We start from the raw sequence: 14,471 nt of genomic DNA on the forward strand, positions 1-14,471 counted from the left end.
TTGTGTGCATGTGTTATATGTGTGCGCAATAGGGTGCGTCTGTTATATGTGTGCATCTGTGCGCATGTGTGCGTGATAGTGTGCGTCTGTGTTATTAGTGTGCGTCTGTGTTATATGTGTGCGTAATAGTGTGCGTCTGTGTTATATGTGTGCGTGATAGTGTGCGTCTGTGTTATATGTGTGCGTGATATTGTGCGTCTGTGTTATATAATAGTGTGTGCCACTGGCCACTATGGGGGACCTTATTACCAATCGGGCCACTGTGGGGTTCAGTTTTACTATACAGTCTTACAATTAGAATCGGCCCTTTGAAGGCAACCATAAGCCTGATGTGGCCCTCGGTGAAAATGAGTTTGACACCCCTGTACTAAACGCTGGAGGTCTTCATGCCCGAACTCCAAGAAGTCCACCTCTACTGACCCAAAAGAAACGTTGGTCGAATATATTCAAAACCATCTATACATGCCACAGACATTTTGGGATTCTGTTCTGTGAAGCGATGAATCAAAACTGGAACTTTTCAGCCTCATCAGCAGGATGTCTGAAGAAGGAAGAATGAAGCGAATGCTGAAAAGAACCCTCTGCCCACAGTGAAGCATGGCGGTGGCTTGGACATACTCTGGAGCTGCTTTGCTTCCTCCGGCACTGAAAACCCTGCATCATGTAGAGGGCAAGATGGATTCAACTAAGTATCAAGCAATCCTAGGAGAAAATATGGGAATAGTCTGGATAGGAGAGGTTTCAATTTCTTTCCATGTTAAGCCCTTTTCACTTTTTGTATTTTGCCGAAAACACCTTTAGGCCTCATGTCCACGGGGAAAATCAGATCCGCTGCAGATTCTACATGGAGAATCTGCAGCGGGTCTCTCCTGCCCCGCGGACATGAGCGCTGAAAACAGCAATTTAAATGAATTTAGCCATCCGTAGCGGGCGGGGAAAGCCTTCTCTTCCTCACGGCCGGATCTTCTTTTTCGGCCAGCGGATGAATTCGTCACACCGGCGGCACGTCGCCGGCACGTCGCCGACGTGCCGCGCGCATGCGCCGGGCACATCCGCCGAGCCGAAGCAAGAAAGATCCGGCCGTGAGGAAGAGAAGACCTTCCCGGCCCGCGCCAGATGAGTAAATTCTTTTAAATTCCTATTTTAGGTCTCCCGCGGATCCGGACGGCTTCCATAGGCTTCAATAGAAGCCCGCGGGAGCCGTCCCCGCGGGAGACCCGCACGAAAATGGAGCATGGTCCAGATTTTTTCATGCTCCATTTTTAAAAAAATCACTTTTATTGACCATCCGCGGGTATTTATCTACCCCGCGGGTGGTCAATGCATCCCTATGGGATGCGGATCCGCGGGCAGAAGAGTTAAAATCTGCTGCGGATTTTAATTCTTATTTTGCCCGTGGACATGAGGCCTTAGAGCTTATTCACACGAACGAGAAACTTGTGATCAAAGCTCGCACGAATATGAAATCCATTATTTTGAATGGATTTATTTAGATGAGCAGTTCTTTTTTTGCAGCGAGTAAAAGAAATCACAGCATTTGCTATTTTTGGGAGCTTTCCTGCCTGTTGTTTCCTGTGGTGTAGCGTCCGAGGAGCGGGCCCCAGCCTTGGAGACAGCGGGGTAGAGTTTGGGTCTACCACCTGCCACCCGGAGGGTAATCAGGGACACATCCAAGGAGCCGAGTGCAGGCTATTAAATGTGGTAACCCAGTAGTGATTGGTACTGTAGTACCTTGTCACCACTGGGAGCTACAGGTTTGACAGAGCTTGCATGAAGGAACGCCCCTGTCACGCCCCTAGCTATCGATTAGCTGAATTGTTGAAGGTCCACCCTCCAGGGCAGGCAAAAAGTCTGATTGCCTTGCCTGTGCCCACTGGCCTGTCGGCTCTAAAGTGCCGTGCACACAGAGATCGGCGACCCACCACCGGCAACACTGTCGTCCTCCCCCCTGCTCACGGCGCTGCGGCCAACACTGCCCTGCCCCCGTGCTGTAGCAGTGCTCAGCGCAGTGGATGAGGCCCTTCCAACGCTCTCTACACTTTCAGGGGATGCGGCTGCTGACATCTACTCCGCTCCCCTGCCTCCTCTTCCTTCAGCAGCTGTCACCTGCCCTACAGCCCCATGGTAAATCCTCTCCCCCTTCCACCAGCACACACGGAGATGATTTCTGTACTGCTACTTGCTGGTAAAACCTGCAACCCCGGAGGCCCCGCCCCTTCTTGTACGTCATACAACTCCATTGTAGACACGCCTGTTGTTTTCCATCACCATGGTGATCGCTGTGGAAGTTTCCGCGCTGTAAAACGCGTCATCAAAGCGAGCCCGGAAACGGATGGGGGTGCGCATGCGCTTTAACGTTGCCTGTCTGTGCTGCCTTGCGCACGTGAGTCGCCGAGCTGGAATGTAATTAGGGTGACCACGGGAAGGGTGCGGGGGCTCGGGAGCCGCTTGTTAGCCGGTGGCTTCCCATCTTCCCGCAGGCCGCACTCGCTGATATCTCTTGTCGTACTGACGGAGATTAGATAAAACAAGGGTGACGTTGCCGTTTCCCATAGCAACCAATTAAGATCGGTTTTCTTTTTGCACAGCAGACCCCCACTGACAAAGTTGTCCCGACCTTGTGGATAAGGGAGAACGTTGGAGGGTAGGGGCCCATTTAAGCCTTAAATCAGGTTTGTCACAAAAACCTGCGCTAAATGCGCTGACCGCCCGTAGCTCGTGCATGAGAATGCTGTTTCCTCATTCCTGTTCATGTGCCACAGAACGCCAGCAGGGCTCATCCTCATGCCTTATGGTGGTTGTTCATCCTGATTTTCTGTTTGCCCTCTGCCCCTGCAGTCGGTCTGACGAGGACGTCGCTGCGATAGTCGGGCGATGGGGAGGAAGAAGCAGAAGAAGGCTGCTCTGGCCAGGAGAGAGCTTGTGTTCGATGAGGAGAAGAGAAGGTAAGCGGTGGATTACCGCGCACAACAAGTGTACAGCGTTATCCAAAGCTCTTCCTTACAGATTACCAAAATGCCTGCCCCACTCTGGTTTGTGATTCTCCCATTTTCATGCACAGACTGACGGATCTAGTTATTGACAGCGACACGTTGTGTAGGTCAGAGATGCGTGTTGAGAGAAACGTGCTAATATGTTTAATATATCCGACCGCCGAGCTACGGAAGGAAACTCAGATTTGGAAGTAAGCGTCACAGTTTTAAGGAAAGTCTGACAAATTCGTTCCATTTCTTCAGGCCCTAAGGCCTCATGTCCACGGGCGGAAATGAAATGCGGAATCCGTGCAGACAATCTGCAGGTCAAGCCGCCCCTAGGGAGACATGGGCACCCGCAGCTGGATTTAAGCATGCAGATTTGATTTGCGGACCTTGTGGTCTAGAAGACAAATCGCAGCACGCTCCATTTTGCTGCGGGTCCCACAGGAGATTGAAAAATACAAAGCAAAAAAACCCCTCCACTGCGCATAAGTGACGGCGCATCCACCCACCTCCACAGTGGAGAAGATAGAAGACCTGCACAGCTACGCAGAGGATACAGAGGGGTACATAATGCCCTCTTGCCATTGGCAGGGTGAGATTCCAAGGTGGGCTCCCATCCACGGAATCCGACATTTTTTTTTTTCTTCAGCTACCAAAATTACCAAAATTTTTTAGTTTCTTTATTGTTTTTACCCCTTAAAAAAAAATTCTTAATTTATAGTTTATTTTTAAAATTAGCATATTAACACGAGAATAAAGTATGGGAATTGGTTCCTTATTTTGTTTTGGACATTTCGATATATAATCTGTACAGTTTTGGATTAGGCCTTCCTCACATGTGCGTTGCCGAAAGCACCACAATTTAAATCGCGGTGCTTTGCCTCATTTCACTTTCGGCTCAAAAATAAGACCAACTCCGCTCGAAAATCAAGCGGCTGTGTGTGTCTCCATTAAAAAGCAGCGTGTGTGAGGGAGGCCTTACGGGCCGCACATGGCAGGTGTTTTTTGTTGACATTGGTAGTTTTTTTTATATATACACCTATTTTATCTTAGGGCTATTTCAGACGACCGTATATCGGCCGGGTTTTCACGCCCAGCCGATATACAGCGTTTCTCTGCAGGGGGAGGAGACTGGAAGAGCCGGGAGCAGTGCTCTGAGCTCCCGCCCCCTCTCCGCCCCTCTGCACTATTTTCAATGAGGAGAGGCGGGACGGGGGCAGAGCTAATTCATGGAACTTGGCCCCACCCCTGTTCCGCCTCCTCTCATTGCAAATAGTGCAGAGGGGCGGAGAGGGGGCGGGAGCTCAGAGCACTGCTGCCGACTCTTCAAGCCTCCTCCCCTGCAGAGAGAGACGCCGTATATCGGCCGGCGTGAATACGCAGCTGATATATGGTCGTCTGAAATAGCCCTCTTGCTGTAATTTTTCTTTACTTTTTTTGTACATTTTTTTTTTTTTTACTGTCTATGTTCCTTATGATGTCATATAAGAACTTTGGGGGGCATTCACATGGTGTTTTTTTTTCTTTTCTTTTCAATTTCATACTTTTTCACTGTAGCTGGGACGTCCATAGGAGCCCCAGTTACAGGGGAAAACATCCCTCTCTAGTGACAATAGTCACTAACAGCGCTGATAAGCGTCTACTAGGACCTTGCAGCTCTGCTATAACGGGGCACCTGGTGGTCATGTGATTGCAGGGTCGCATAGTGGAAATAATACTTCCACTTTCTCTCTTCAGTACATAGCACACATTGCAATGTTCATGCTGCGGAATTCTACTGCGGATTTCTGCAGCGTGAAAGAAATCACGGTATGTTTTATTTCTTATGGAAAAAAGCGCTGCCGGCTTCAGTTGTAGTTAGTGTTAGCCATCCGTAGCCGCTATACTTCCGCTGTGAGCACAGTGGAAGTATCGCAAGAATACGAGTCACCACCGGCGCATCATGCACTGCGTATGCACGCCTGCTTGCTGGACAGTACACTCACGGCGGATCCAGAGAGTATGGGGTCTTTGTGGGGCGCCGTGTCAGACTCTGCTGCAATATTCCGCTGGCGGAGTCCGACACAGCCATGGGCATGAGACCTAAGACTGTTGTAGGTAGTTGTGCCTTTTGTTGTTAAAGCTTGTGTGCTTCCCTCAGGTGACCTTCATAGATTTCCTCTGTCTGTTTCAGGGAGTATTTGACTGGATTTCACAAACGCAAACTGCAAAGAAGAAAAGCTGCCGTGGAGGAGATCAAACGCAAAATTAAAGAGGAGCAGAAGAAGATGAGAGAAGAGGTAGGAAAAAAAAGTGTAGTGCGATGTTAGAGAAGAGAAAACAAGTAAACCTGTAGATATGATACCTTTTAATGGCTAACTTGGTTTATCTTACTGAGAACAATCACAAGAGGTAGGAAGGACACCATGTTTCAGTTAACGTTCATTATGAAGATCTCACTAGAGTTTCCTGGTAACTGATTTGGGGACCCGCAGTAGAGCTTTCACAGTACGGATGGCAGAATGCTCTCGGCCCGCGTACAGAGGACTTCGCCACTCCTCACATGTCTACTTTAGTAAATGCGAGAAAAGATACTACAGGATTGTTCTGAAGAATGCAAGTATTTACTAAAACAGAAATGTCAGAAATGTGCACTCCTTATCCCTTTCCTGCACTCTGTGATACATTTACTGGCAGGTGACAGTTCCCACACAGCACAGTAAATGTATGGGGACAGAAGCTGAGCCTGCGCCATTAGCAGCAGGTGTTAGCTGTAATGACTCCGATCCCTGCCATTTAACCTCTTAATTGCTACGGTCAATAGAGATCAAGTAGTGTCATTGGGTTGTCATAGGCAGCTTATCAATAATACTGACAGGCACAATAAATCGTGCAGGGTACTGTGTAAGTAATAAAATGATCGTATATTAATCTTCGTTGTGACAAGAATTGCTTAAGATATTTTGAGAACAAAAACAGCAACTCCTCTTTTTGGAAGTTAAAAAAAAAAAAAAAATGTTTTTTTGTGGGTGGGGAAAAGTAAAAAAAAATACAAAATTGGTATCTCCATCAATTGGAGAACTGACACAGAGCCGTGTGTGCGCGCTGACTTCATAGAGACACAGCGCAGGAACGGAGCACCCAGTGAGTATAAAACAACTTCCCTCACCTTTGAGCCCATTGATGTAGTTTATGGGACTTAAAGGTGATGGCATGTTCGCTGCGTAGATGCATGGTCAGATTTGACAGCGGCATCTAAATAGTTAACTGCCATGATCAGAGCTGACTCTAATCACAGGCATTGCTGGTGGCTGCCAGAAACTGTTGATAGCCACTGTGTGTGGAACAGATTTGGCTCCCAAGCCCACCCCATGCACTTTTCACGACGGCATGATGTATATTTGTTAAGCGGTCAGGAAGGGGTCAAGTGTTCCTCATCTTGTCAGCAAGGAATGTTGAAACCTATAAATAAAGGCAAGAAGTGCATCCTTTAATGTAGAGATGTCCGTTCTGTTCCAGGCGGTCACCAGATTTTATTTTTCCCCTTTATAGAGACATAAAGAATACATGAAGATGCTGAAGGAGAGAGAAGAGGCTTTAGGTAAGGACAAGACTCAGAGGTATTGCTGACATCTGTAGTTGGTGAGATGTGGCTGTCCTCGTAAGCATATAAGGGATCTGATCAACTTTTTTTAAATCAGAGAAAATGTGCAATATTGGATCTTATTTGATTATTGGGTACAGAAAACACAGTGCATCTGATCATAACTTAGGTCCGCTATTATCTTGTGTCCAGGAGTGGCTCAACCTGGTACAGCGCAGTATTAAACATGTAGTACCACACTGTACTGTTAAAGGGCGCTGTCTGCTCTGCACATGTTCACCTTGTGTGCTAAAATGGGGACGGAGCAATTACATAGAATTGAAGGCAGGATTAATTGAGCATGCTGGAGCTACTGGAGGACATATCCAGGAGCAAGCAAAGGTAAAACAGAAGTGGGGATGGGATGTTTAGGAGGTGACAAGTCAGAACTGGTGTACTTTAAAAAAAAATGGGTATATGTACAAAGATTAATAATTTTCGACAAAGAACACACTGGGCCACCAATATGATTTTAGGAATACCCCTTAAACATAAATGGAACGCTACATAGTTATGTCGGTTTCGTTTGTGGTTTATTCCAGCTATGTCCCTGCACTAGATGCATGTACAGTTATCTGTGGACCTATTCGTTTTGTTTGCTTTTTTTTGACATTTTAAACAAAGTGGTTCAAAGAAAATTAAAGGGGAACACAAAGATTTAGGCCGGGCTCACATAAGTGTAAGTTTACCGTGTATTACATGCTGTAATTTGCACCAATGCAAAGCTTACGCTATTTCACTCACATTTGTATGTATGCAATACACGAGCACAAAAAAGAATGCAGCATGTTCTACTATGCTGTGTATTACACATGAGAGCGAATCGTTCTCTATGGTCGCATAATCCATGCCACCCATATGTAATTACATTGTGCAGGAAATTTAAGCTTAACCCCCTCCCCCCATCCCCAGGAATACTGCACATAACAGCATGCATGAGGTACGCTGTCATGCGCCGTACAATATTGCTGCCATACACGGCAATAGGCCGGCTCCACGGTAAAACCCTGCGTGACTCGTGCGGTTGTGTGAGCTCAGCTTTACAGAGAAGGATGCTAAAAGAAAAGCAATTTAACACTTTTGAATGAATTTGTGAAACTGTCTAAAAACAAACATGTTTTTGTTGGCCATAACAATCTGTGTTTCATGTTCTGCTCTTGAAGAATAGAAGTTGTGCTATGATTAGTTACTTTGGGGAACAGTTTTCATAAATGTTCCCCCTCGGTGCATCATTCGTAATGGCTTAAGCTCCTTTAACTATGCAGCAATATTGATTAATATCACTGAATGTAAAAGCTAAGCTTTATCTGTTCGTTACTTCATATGTTTTCACAGAGGAGATGGATGAAGTAGAGCGGCTGGTGACCTCTAAAACGGAGTCTGTTATATTTGATCACCCCAACCACACTGTGACGGTGACAACCATCAGTGAACTGGATCTTTCTGGAGTGGGTCTCCTGCCTCCTGGTATCGTAGAGGTATGATTATATGATGTTCTCGCCGTCCCAGCGCACATTGACCTTAAAGGGAGTTTATTTTTTAAATTCATGTTAGTATTTGTCCCCATATTCATGATTTAGCTTTGGTAGACTTCTGCTAAGTGTAAGTTAATGTCCAACTTTTAAAACCATGACCTTTTTAATTAAAATATTTTGTGCTGCTTAATTACATAAATATAGATTTATACCAATTAATACTCCAATTTCCTGCTCTCCAGATCCGCTGCATGCCCATCCAGTTAGGTGATTAGCTAGTAAGCTTATGGTGAGGAAGGCTAAAAGAAATCAAGGTATTTTAATACCTAAAGGGGTTTTCCAGGGAGAATACTATTGATGATGTAGCCTCAGGATAGGCCATCAATAGTTGATCGGCTGGGGTCCATCGCTTGGGATCCCGACCGATCAGCTCGGGTAGTGCGCCAACAGACAGCGCCACAAATACACAGGGGTTGGAGTGGAAGCAGCAGAAGTCTCTGCTCCAACCTCTATGTAGTGGCCAGAGCTTGTACAGTAACTGCAGGTATGGCTCTCATTGAAATAAACACAAGCCGTGCCTGCAGTTACAAGCACCCGCCACTACATCGGCGACTAGTCGGCGCAGAGACTTGCGTTGCTTCAGCTCGGACCTCTGTCTAATTGCAGGACTGTCAGCGGGCGAACAATCAGCTGATTGGATGGGGTCCTGAGCGATGGACCCCAGCCGATCAACTATTGATGACCTACCCTGAGGATACATCATCAATAGTATTCTCCCCGGAAAACCCCTTTAATCTATCATCACACGATAACATAATGAATCCTCTTTGTGGAGGCGGAGACGTGTAAGTTGTTCCTTTCTGCCTGCAGTAGCTATCTGTATATTCGGAGCTGCTGCCAGTGTATAGCGCAGGTTCAGCCTAGTACAATCCGGCCTGCAGCTGCCACTAGAGGTGGCTCAGGAACTTGCTACATACTTTCCTACTAAGTGCAGCGTGTAGAAAGTTCCCCGTCATGTTGGCAACAAATGGATTTTAATACTTTATTAAAAATTCGACCGTAAGAAAAATAGGTTGTATGATGAACTTTGTACATACTACTCTGCATGGTAAAGTAGTGTCTAAGGCCAAGTAAAGAGATACATCGATCCTGTTCTATCTCGTATCCTTGATCCACAGGCAAAAAAAAACCCAATGAGGTAGAAGCTAATTTTAGGGGAAAATAGATTTCCTCTCAGCTTCAAATTTGGTAATCAGAATAAATCTCTGGATCAATCAGAAAAAGTGGTGTGTTTTTTTTTTTTGTTTTTTTTTTTTGTGTATAAAAAATAGCAAAATCTAGAAAAACTATATAAACTTGATGCTGCCAGAATCATGCCGATCCAGAGAGTAATGTTATCACAGCATTTATTTTTAACACTGAACACAGTACAAAAAAAAATTGAAAAAACAAATGGAGGAATCCCCTCCAATCCAAAAAATGTAATCTGTCAATACATTATATGTACCCAAAATGGTGGCAATAAAAAATACAACTTGTCCCGCAAAAAACAAGCCCTCGTACTGCTACATTGCTGAAAATTTTTTTAAAAGTTATGGCTTCTGGAATGTGACGATATGTTAGACCGGGTTCACCCGGCCATAAGCGTAAAATGCTCTAGGGTTCACGCTACGTTTTACAGCTCTGAATGATCCTGTGTATTGCTGCATATGGCAGCAAAATTGTACTGAAGCCACGGCGCCTATACACTCCACCTATACGCAATTACAATGGGCTCTCATATACCTAGCAAAATCAAACACGCTGAATTCTTTTTTGCGCTCGCGTATTAAGCAATTCCGACACGCTAATGTGACTGGACCTGTGTAAGGCAATGTAATTGATTGCCTGCAGGTTACAGCGTATCACACAAGCATACAGCATCCATGTAAAATACGTGTGAGCCCGGCCTAAAACCGAAAGTAGTTGGTCTTCAAGACGCAAACAGGCTTCATCACTAAGGGATTAAGAGAACATTCAAACATATGAACATGGCCCTAATATGTGTAAAACACATGTAGAGACCACTTCTCTAACTCTGTTCACTTCTCAAGCATACGGTTCATGATTAACTACCTAGAATCATAGTGACGTCAATACTTTGGTCTTGTATGGGTACACAGCTGGTGTGTACATGTATGTGATTGGGAGAGGTCTGACATGTGTATCTTGCATCTTACAGACGACCGAGGAGGGAAAGGATGAAGAGGAACAGTCCAACTCCATGCAGTCTCTACCCAAGAAAGCCGGAGCGCCGCTGCTTTCAAAGAGGTAAATACTTGGCAGGGATGGAGATAATTGCAATTGTGGGACAGGAAAATCTGTTATACTGAAGTACGGCCACAACTAACCAGCTGGTTAAAGATGGCAGGAAACTCTGAGAATATATAACAGTACCCTTTTATGTATACTGGATCTAGTATCTCTGCAGCAGCTGCTGAACCAACACGGGCAGAAATGCTGCCACTATATGCAATAATGAAAAGTGCCGTGCGTCTCCCAAAACGTGTCGTGGACTCTGCGGGTGTCCTAAAAGATGGGGGATGTTGAGAGAAGTGGCACTGATCAGGGTCCCTTTCTATCAACCAACATAATAAATCACCAAACACAAGAACATTACATTCATTCTAAGGAACACTGAGGAAGCGGTCAGAAGCTGTCTGCCCCCTGGACTATAGCAGCTTAGTCACACAGGTGAGAACTACAAACAGGCAAATAAGAACCAATTGGGCTACTCGCACACGCAACTTTTCATAGGGACCAGGGGGCATGGGCGGGCTCTGAAAAAATTGCAGTATGTCCTATTCTGGTCAGGGATGAGAATAACCCATGCAATATTAAAGCGACCTTTCAGGCCTGGAAAAACAAAGATATCCACACTGATTCTCTGACTACACGAAGCACATTGTGCATTAGTATATATCAGTAATCTAAGACACTACATGCTACTCCGACTCGCCAGCACAGCTTATCTGGACACAACTGATCAATGAAAGCAGATCTAATGTCTTCGACTAATGATGTATACCAATGTACGATCTGCAGTGAGAATAAGGAAGATGGAACAATCTCTGCAGCGCCATCTATTGGGAGGCAACATACCTGCAAATCCATGTCGAACTCTTTATACAGGTCTTTATAACAATGAGTCGGTATTGAAAACTAAGCCAGAATCCATACACAGACAGCTGTTTCGGGGTTTTTGCCCCTCATCAGTGTGCAGTAGGATCCTGGCTTTGTTAGTGAGAGTCCTGTGACGTGGGTCAGGAAGGGTGTCCTCTCCTTAGGGAGCGCACCAAGAAGGTGAGTGATGAGACTTATAAGGCCATCCATGCTCCTCTAGGAAATATATGCAAATAAGGAAGATGGAGCAATACCTCTGCAGCGCCACCTATTAGATTAGGGGCAAAAACCCTGAAACAACTGTCTGTGTATGGCTTCTGGCTTGGTTTTCAATCCCCAATCATTGTTGCGAAGACGTGTATAAAGGGTCGGACATTGATTTACAGGAATGCTGCCATCCAATAGGTGGCGCTGCGGAGGTATTGTTCCATCTGGCCCAGAGGGTCACTTTAAGGGGCTGAAAATTGGACCGAGAACAGATGATTGTGCAGACTATATAGATCTCTGGTCTCTCTTTCACTGTATAAAGTGAATAGGGCTCTGCTGTTACCGGGCACAACTGTACGTATGGACAAGTCGCCCACACACACTCGCACACGGCCTATCCTAGGAATAGTAAATCAGTGGCTTAATACCAGAAAACCTGTATCAGTAGGTCTGGATAGAAGTACTTTTAGGCATTAAAAACTGTCATTCCTATTTATTTTCAATTTGATGACTACTTCGGGATATTCATGTTGTCCAACAGATCTCTGTAGTACATAGCTGACGACTGGTGTGTTCATCAGATACCTTTACGGATGCTAAACCCCCATCTTGTGTGTCTTTACAACAATTGCCCAATCTATACTATTACCGGGCGCACTTGTTTTAATCAAATCAAATTCCCAGCAGCTCTTTATTAGTTGTAGAGGTTGTTGGGTTTTTGTCTTCCTATAGCAGAATATGCACTGTTGTAAATAGTTACAGAACTCCTTCTGATGGAGTGAAAGGAAATGGATTTGTATTGGGGATGTGCTGGAGTTTTGATGGTAGTGATACACGCTAATAATGTTGGTATTTCTGTGTAGTCTTATCAAGACGCATTAGTGCCCTCTGTAGGTAGAGAGTAGTAATGGTTTACTGTCAGTCTTTCTATATTGTGGTAACTTTTGGGCATAGCTATACTGGAGAGCGGAGTATTTCCAGAGATACTATTAAAGGGAGGATGGGAACTCTAGTAACTGTTAAGGCTGAGGGCCCGACCGTGACTGAAGAGAGAAACCACCAGTAAAATCTGGATAGTCAAGGTTACTTTTTAGTTTTGAACTTTCTCCAAAGATGCTAGATACATCACTTGCGTTATAGTTTCATGTCCTATTTCGTTGTCAGCGCTCATGCAGACATTTAGACATCACCGCTAGGTTGTTGGCACTCATGCATAGTGTTTAGACAGGCAGATCGCTGCTTGGTCGTGGGCTTCTCGCTCAGCGCTTCACCTTCTATGGGGAACGTTTACACTCAGCGAGGAGTAAGCGATGACTTTCATGCTGGTTGAAAGTGAGCAAATTGCGAACAAATGGCGCGCGATGACCGTGCATTTAGATGTGACGATTATCGCACAAATTAATTTGTTTGAACGAGTTTTTGCATGATCGTCCCATGTTAAATGGCCTTTTACTTTAAATGTTAGCTAGGACTTGGAGGCTCCATTTCAGTTCTATACTTTGTAACCCAATTAAACCTACTTGATCTCCATAGGATCTGCAGTCTCACCAAGTCTCTCCACGCTCGCAGTCAACGTAAACCGAGCAAGCGCCCACAAAAGTTACAGGACAAAAAGCAAACAGCGGCCAAAACAAGTGGACGTACAAGCAAAGCTCAGCGCAGGAAGCAAACTGGAAGTCGGAGTGGAAGGAACAAAGAGTTAAACTAGATCTACAATGTAAAAACTATAGGTTATTCCCAACTCAGCTGGTTATGCACAGGCTAGGGAAGAAGTAACTGAGCGGTGGGGTCCGACCACTAGGACCCCCACCAATCCTGAGACCCCAACCGATCAGTAAGTTTTCCCCTATAACCCTTTAAGGACTTTGCAATATGAAAATGTGCCTTCATTGAGTCAGAACTTCCAGAAGACTTGATGAGAGAGAATTGGTGTCACTGAACATTACAACTAAAACGTTTTGTGGCGTTCATTTGAGAAGCCGCGCCGGAGTACTCGCACTCTTTTATTCACTTTTTTTATGTATGAATGGGAGAATATAATGGTGAAGGCTTTACATGCTGTTCCCTTCTTGTATTTCTCATCCATCATCGTCCTGTTTTTGGTTATTCAGCCTGTTCTCTGTTTTCTAACCAATGATGGGGAAGGGGAGGTGACCTGGTGACTCAAAGGTCCCCTGGCAGATGGCAACAAAATGTGTAGAACGGAAGAGGCCGCTGCAGTGTCACCATGCAGGTAACTGTTCAGGGAGGTGGCGGTTATATCCGTTATTATGGAGTGATGTGTATGCAGGCTCACGTTCCATATCTCTGCATACATAGTACATTTATATACTCTGGGATTGCATCTGCCTCCTGCAGGGAAGATAATATCACTGGTGTGCATGGATAATTAAACAGCTGCCACTGCCAACATGACCCTCATTATAGATGTCCGCTGCGGCTGCTGCCCTTTTAAATGGATGGCACCTTGAGTGCTTTGTGATTACCTCTATGCAAGGGGAATTATTCGTCAATTTCAGCAGTTTTCTAATATGCATTTTTTGTATCTCTGAGTATACACCAATATTACTTGTTACATAAAAATACACTTGTTTCTACAATCATTTTGTTACATTGTTTGTAATGTTTTCTGCTCGGCTGTTTCATCATGTAGCTGTTGAGGATTGTATACTTGAATTTTGACATTTAATAGTGTTTGCATACTCGGACTAAATATCTCATTTAAATGTGCCCTCCAATGATGCACATGTACATCCCCAACCAGCGGCTGTTCTATCATATGCATCTGCCCTCCTCTCGGTAAGCATTTAACCTCGTGAAGACCGGATGTTTTTCAGTTTTGCTACTCTTCAAGATCCGTAACTTTTTTCCATCTTCGATCGCTATAGATGTAGGATGGCTTTATTATAAGACAATTGGAATTTTTTATTTTTTTAATGGTATCGTTTAAAATGGTTGTACCAAGACATAACGTTATCACAGTATTGGGGATTTGTGGGGTCCAACGGATGGGACCACCGCTGAACA

At 45.0% G+C, this 14,471-nt stretch overlaps 1 protein-coding gene across 3 annotated transcripts; it reads left to right on the forward strand.

Moving 5' to 3' along the window:
• Positions 1 to 2,054: 2,054 nt before the first annotated feature.
• Positions 2,055 to 14,047, forward strand: NOL12 (nucleolar protein 12). Of its 3 annotated transcripts, none has more exons than XM_066596404.1 (7): positions 2,055 to 2,124; positions 2,839 to 2,945; positions 5,152 to 5,257; positions 6,510 to 6,558; positions 7,936 to 8,078; positions 10,297 to 10,385; positions 12,978 to 14,047. In XM_066596404.1, exons 2-7 carry the CDS (start codon positions 2,875 to 2,877, stop codon positions 13,150 to 13,152), a joined length of 633 nt encoding a protein of 210 aa, XP_066452501.1. In that variant the 5' UTR covers positions 2,055 to 2,124; positions 2,839 to 2,874; the 3' UTR covers positions 13,153 to 14,047. The 3 variants fall into 3 exon arrangements, with proteins under 3 accessions (XP_066452501.1, XP_066452499.1, XP_066452500.1); XM_066596402.1 differs by lacking the exon at positions 2,055 to 2,124 and adding an exon at positions 2,323 to 2,383; XM_066596403.1 differs by lacking the exon at positions 2,055 to 2,124 and adding an exon at positions 2,411 to 2,672.
• The last annotated feature ends 424 nt before the right edge of the window (positions 14,048 to 14,471 follow it).

This window comes from Eleutherodactylus coqui, chromosome 3 (assembly GCF_035609145.1).
Source record: "Eleutherodactylus coqui strain aEleCoq1 chromosome 3, aEleCoq1.hap1, whole genome shotgun sequence".
Taxonomy (NCBI): domain Eukaryota; kingdom Metazoa; phylum Chordata; class Amphibia; order Anura; family Eleutherodactylidae; genus Eleutherodactylus; species Eleutherodactylus coqui.

Bases quoted from the DNA above. Each gene is read 5' to 3' on its own strand.
- NOL12 (XM_066596404.1), top strand. From the start codon at position 2,875: ATGGGGAGGAAGAAGCAGAAGAAGGCTGCTCTGGCCAGGAGAGAGCTT. The intron at 5,258-6,509 runs GTAGGAAAAAAA...TCCCCTTTATAG, and splicing joins AGAAGAAGATGAGAGAAGAG to AGACATAAAGAATACATGAA. The intron at 8,079-10,296 runs GTATGATTATAT...TGCATCTTACAG, and splicing joins TGCCTCCTGGTATCGTAGAG to ACGACCGAGGAGGGAAAGGA.